Source organism: Sinocyclocheilus grahami, unplaced genomic scaffold, assembly GCF_001515645.1.
Source record: "Sinocyclocheilus grahami isolate Dianchi unplaced genomic scaffold, SAMN03320097.WGS_v1.1 scaffold874.1, whole genome shotgun sequence".
Lineage (NCBI taxonomy): Eukaryota > Metazoa > Chordata > Actinopteri > Cypriniformes > Cyprinidae > Sinocyclocheilus > Sinocyclocheilus grahami.
Genome location: NW_015506053.1, coordinates 3,896 through 10,173, shown reverse-complemented (window position 1 = coordinate 10,173; position 6,278 = coordinate 3,896). Strand labels below are relative to the sequence as shown.

The following is a 6,278-nucleotide window of genomic DNA, read 5'->3' as shown; positions in this document are numbered from 1 at the left end:
TGGTGACCAGGGGCCTGGTGGCGTTCGGAGACATCCTGGCACCCAGTATGTTTATTGGGTGAGGGGTCTGTGAGTATTTGTTAATCTAATGCATAATTGATTTGTTATATCTAATGACAAACGGTGAGTCTGATTGGTCCATACACTACAAGAGCTATCAACACACACACACACACACACACACACAATGGGATATTTGTGTTTTTCCTTTTCTCAGACACTTTCAACCCACACACCATGAAACAAAAACAATTGCTCGTCACACACACACACATACATTGAAAGCTGGGATTTAACCATCACCTCCATCTGCATCTACTTAACACACACACAGAGCAACATCATAATACACTATGAAACAAAGCAATCGCTCATCCACCCACCATTAACCCACCACACACATGCAGTACACATACACACACTGAACTGGCACCACAGAAAGAAGAGCTTGTGTATCTGTTGCTCTATGGAAGATTTATTGCATGTAAACAGCGATGTGGGAAAGTCAGGCATGGATAGCATCTATACCTCACTATCTCACAACAGTGTCCAAACTGCGGTGCATTTATATAGCTAGACAGAGTCATAAACACATCCACAACCAGAGGTGGTTAACCATAGGCAAGTCTCGAGTCTGCAGTATAGAAAAATGGCAAGTCAGTGGCAGTAAGCTCTCCTGCTAAGAATCAAGTAATGTCACAGTACAAAAAGTGCCTTATATTACTTATTTATGTCCCTCCAGGAAATAAACTTTCTGATTCATGAATTATAAATATCTGAAAAGAAACATACTGTTGTTTTGTCTACATTAATGCTGTAGCTGTAGCTAAATTGTGTGTGTAGCTAAATTACAAGTAAAACACAAAATATAGTAAATAGGTCACAAAAACATTCGTTGTTAACCCTGATACTTAGTTAACTTAGTCTTAAATTTCACTCTGGGTGACAAAAACGATGTAAATGTCATTCTTTTGCATGAATGAGCAAATGTAGACTGAGAGGTTTTAGTTGTTCTGTGAATGTCATTTTGCAAAATAATTCATTGTTATAACATTGTAGCATCTACCACAAGTCCAAGTAGAGTCCTGAGTCATTTCATTTAGTCAAGCAAGTCACAAATCCTTAAATGTGCAACTCCAGTCAAAATCATGTAACTTTAGTCCTCCACCTCTGCTATCTCCTCAGACACACCTCTTTATCATTTATTTCTGCTCTCCCTTTCTCTGTGAAGAAGCTCATCAAAACACTACTGTCAAACTCAGCTCAGAGTGTCTGTGGATGGCTGTGTGTGGGTCCTTGACGGGGATGCTGTATCTGAATGGCGACTGTCAGTTGCATAGGTGTGCACAGTAGAGATATGTTGTTTTTAAGCCCTGAATTTTGGAAACGTCTCAGATGCCAGATAGACATGTTGTGGTACCTCAGAGTCAAGCGGATCATGCTCAGCAGTGATGTCACATCGCCAACTCTATGCGTCTCTGTCAAAACAGAAAATAATGTTACCATGGAGCTGAGTAACTGACAAGCGTATATTACCTGAGAGAGAGAGACAGAAAAAGAGACCGCACAAGTTGCTACAATAAAAAAAATTGGTAACACTTTATTTCGATAGTCCACTTTAGACATTATATTAACAGTAAGTAACTTTGCAACTACATGTCAACTAGCAGTTAGTAGAGTATTAGTAGACTGTCTGCTTAATATCTTCTAACTCTTTCTTTGTCAATATTCTACTAACCCTAAACCTACCCTAAGTCTACTCTGAGAGTTAGTAGACATGTAGTTGCAAAGTAATGAGAATTAGTTGACATGTAGTTAGAAAGTTACTTATAGTTAGTAGAATGTCTAAAGTGGACTATCGAAATAAAGTGTAACCAAAAAATTAAATGAAATAAACTAGAGCTAGCACTTTTCTGTTGAAAACAATTATCATCATGTTCAAATGTACACGACCTGTCAGATTTCAACTCTAATTTATAACAATTATATATTATAAAATATATATTCACTATAATTATGCATACACATATTTTCAATAAACACAAGTTACTTAGTTTGTCTATTTATGCTCCATCGCCCAACAGACAGTAGTGGCCTTACTGAATGAATTAGTGTTTTTTAACAAATCATTTGAGTGCATGATTCAACTGCTGATAAACATGTGTCACCACAAATCGGTTGTGTGAATGATTCAACATTTTGGAACGAATCGGTTGAATTAATGAATCAGTGACTCACTCATAAAGTCACTTGTCACCACCGACAGGCGTTACGATGTAACCTGCAGAAACAGTCACTGCATGTATAATTCATCTGAACGAGCGAACTCAACTCAAGTGGAGCGATGTAAAGAGCAAACCAACAAATGTCTTACTTAAAGGACTATTAAGGTAGTAAAGGTGTTTTTCTCTTTCAAAAAATAAGTGCCTAACACCCCTGACCACGTTTCTACACTTGATAGAATGATGTTCTTTATGCCGTAATGATGATCGTTATGCCTTATGTGTCAAAATCTGTAAACAACTTTGTGAATCCCCTACAATGAGAGAGAGGTTAATTATAAATTCATGTTCATCCTCAGTCGGTCTGTAAGTGTTTATGTCCCTCCGCTCCACAAGCAGTCAGAGTGATTCGTGCCGAGCAGTAATAGACAGAATTGCTCCTCTCACACAGGTTAAACTGCTCTTGCCCGATCTGTTCAGATCAATAAACCTATTTTAAGGCACCGTCAGACTACAAGCCTGATTTGTTGATTTACTGTATCTGTGTCTATAGCATCCCATGACAAAACATGCAAACATCTGACAGGGATGCACACAGAGATATTCTGATCGACACTGCTAACCCCTTATTTTATGTTGCCCCAGACAAACAATAAAATGGCTGTTAAATAAATACCCTACAGTTTTTTTGTCTACGATATACCTTCAGAAGATCATAACCTACAATAAAAGTGAATAAAAATTTATAAAAACTATTTTCTTTTGTAGCCTGACATAAAATAAGAGACTTTGAGTTTGAACTGAGGATCAATTCAAATTATGACCAATTCAAGCTATTTTTCAATCATAATCCCATATCTATCTTACCATACATGATCTAATATCTGCATTTCAATCATACTGATCTATCCAGCAATCTATCACTGATAGATGTATTTCAACCTCTCCCATAATCACATATCTATCCATCCAGTGGATGGATGGCATGGCATTCCTCACTGGATATCTGAGATAGATAGACAGACAGACAGACAGACAGACTCTATGAATCCTATATTGAAAGCATTTTTCCCACAAAAGGTATGGCCATATCCTTGGAGGCTCAGCGCAAGCTAATTAACTGCAATTAGTGTTTGTAACGGGTAATTATATTACAGTTAATTATCCTGTTACTAGATGCTGATTATTTAATACAGGGGTGTGCTCAGCATCTGCTGCCAATGAGGGATGATTACACATTATCGAGGGTCGCGTGCCATCAAATTCTGGAACGAACAGATGAGCTATGAAGAAATGAACTATGGGCCACAGAAGGTTAATTTGATCCAGCGCACGAAGAAGTTCTCGACTACGGCAAGATGTGTGTGGATTTCATTGCACCTCAGCTGCATGTGTGTGTGTGTGTGTACCCCTTATTTTATGTTGCCCCAGACAAACAATACAATGGCTGTTAAATAAATACCCTACAGTTTTTTTGTCTACGATATACCTTCAGAAGATCATAACCTACAATAAAAGTGAACAAAAATTTATAAAAACTATTTTCTTTTGTAGCCTGACATAAAATAAGAGACTTTGAGTTTGAACTGAGGATCAATTCAAATTATGACCAATTCAAGCTATTTTTCAATCATAATCCCATATCTATCTTACCATACATGATCTAATATCTGTATTTCAATCATACTGATCTATCCATCAATCTATCACTGATAGATGTATTTCAACCTCTCCCATAATCACATATCTATCCATCCAGTGGATGGATGGCATGGCATTCCTCACTGGATATCTGAGATAGATAGACAGACAGACAGACAGACAGACAGACTCTATGAATCCTATATTGAAAGCATTTTTCCCACAAAAGGTATGGCCATATCCTTGGAGGCTCAGCGCAAGCTAATTAACTGCAATTAGTGTTTGTAACGGGTAATTATATTACAGTTAATTATCCTGTTACTAGATGCTGATTATTTAATACAGGGGTGTGCTCAGCATCTGCTGCCAATGAGGGATGATTACACATTATCGAGGGTCGCGTGCCATCAAATTCTGGAACGAACAGATGAGCTATGAAGAAATGAACTATGGGCCACAGAAGGTTAATTTGATCCAGCGCACGAAGAAGTTCTCGACTACGGCAAGATGTGTGTGGATTTCATTGCACCTCAGCTGCATGTGTGTGTGTGTGTGTGTAAGTGGGTGCGTGAGTGCATGGGTGTTGACATTGACGTTATCTTTGTGAATGATGGGGTTCATAACTTCTAACCTGTTTTCCTTATCTGATGAATCATCATCCAGCAGCGAGCTTTCAGAGACCCTCTGAGCAATTACACTGTGCGGAGAAAATGCATTGCACCAGGTTTGGCTGTAGCCTACTATTTGTGTCTACATTACAAAAATAAGTAAATAAATAACATGCCACTTTATTATTTTTTATAAATACTGTATATAAATATTTACACATGCATGACAGATCGATTCATCCATTCATCTAGCTAGTCAAATGTGTATACATGTTTATATTGATAAAAATGATTAAAAAAACAATATGGTGTTATTTACTATTTTTTGTAATTTTTAACTATGATAGATGATAGAACTATGATAATGATAGAACAAGCAAATGAACAGACAGATATATAGACAGATAGACAGACAGATAGATAGATAGATAGATAGATAGATAGATAGATAGATAGATAGATAGATAGATAGATAGATAGATAGATAGATAGATAGATAGATAGATAGAACAAAGGAACGACAGATAGATAAAATGATAGCATGAGCGACCGATCGATATAGATCCAGAGAAAGACAGATAGATCCAGAGAAAGACAGATAGATCGACAACTTCTGTCAACATCTCCACAACTTCAATTCTCACTCTTTCTTTTGCCACTATAGAAAAATAATCACCTGAACAAACAGTAGTGACAGTTTCACCATCATCCCTCGAGGGGCATTTTCTTGTCGTCTTTTCTCCCGGTTCACAATATATCATCCTCCCTGAGGCCAAAACGCGAGACAGAAGCATCAGCTCCTCTGTGCTCATTTGCCCATGTGTTATTTTGCAATGTGCTGACCAAGGACGCTTACTCCCAGAGCCCTGAGATACAGTACAGAGGTGTGTGGGAGGGGAGACAGACATCATATGAACGATAAAACCAATACCACATGAACCCTGACAGAAAGCAGCCCGATTCCTCATCAAACCCTCGATACATTCTCCGCTTGAAGTTGAACGGCATTGCAGTCATTTTGTTTAGAGATTTGATGATACTTTTCTTTGCTTACTATAATTGCTTCATGAGCCTGTAGTCGTTTATGTTACTGATAATAACCAAAGACGGTCATAAAGGGAACTATCTGTTCGTAAGTTAATAATGTGTTTCATTCCACTTGATATGTGTGAATTAACTCTTTGTCATTCTCTCTCAAGCTCCGTTCTCCCCTGCCGGCTTGGAGAATCATGTAAAGTTTGACGCGTATGGCGACGGAATGGGCCGCTACAACATCTTCAACTACCAGCGTGTGCCAGGCAGCGACAAGTTCACTTACATTCAAGTTGGAGAGTGGGCAGAGAGTCTTACCCTAAATGAGGGCTTGATCGGCTGGCCGAGGGGAGTGGACGTACCCACGTCTCAGTGCAGTGACCCTTGCGCTCCTAACGAGATGAAGAAGATGCAAGCCGGCGAATACTGTTGCTGGATATGTACTCCCTGCGAGCCCTACGAATACCTGCCAGACGAGTTCACATGCATGCCCTGCGCGCCTGGCCAATGGCCCCGTCCCGACCTGACCGGATGCTACGACCTTCCTGAGGACTACATCATGTGGGAGGACGCTTGGGCCATTGGACCCATCTCGATTGCATGTGTTGGTTTCATATGTACCTTAATGGTCTTCGTAGTTTTCATTCGCCACAACGACACGCCACTGATCAAAGCATCCGGTCGTGAGCTGTGCTACATCCTGTTGTTGGGTGTCTTCATGTCCTACATCATGACTTTCATATTCATTGCAAAACCTTCGCCTATCGTGTGCACG

The 6,278-nt window shown here is 39.2% G+C and overlaps 1 protein-coding gene across 1 annotated transcript in view; it reads left to right on the top strand.

Moving 5' to 3' along the window:
- Window positions 1–6,273, top strand: part of LOC107563413 (metabotropic glutamate receptor 3-like) — a gene marked incomplete at its 3' end in the record, with an annotated part of 33,469 nt that extends 27,196 nt beyond the window's left edge. Inside the window, exon 4 of the mRNA XM_016248291.1 lies at window positions 5,671–6,273. Coding sequence (XP_016103777.1) covers window positions 5,671–6,273 — 603 coding nt within the window. The remainder of the gene's footprint in view (window positions 1–5,670) is intronic.
- Between the last annotated feature and the right edge of the window lie 5 nt (window positions 6,274–6,278).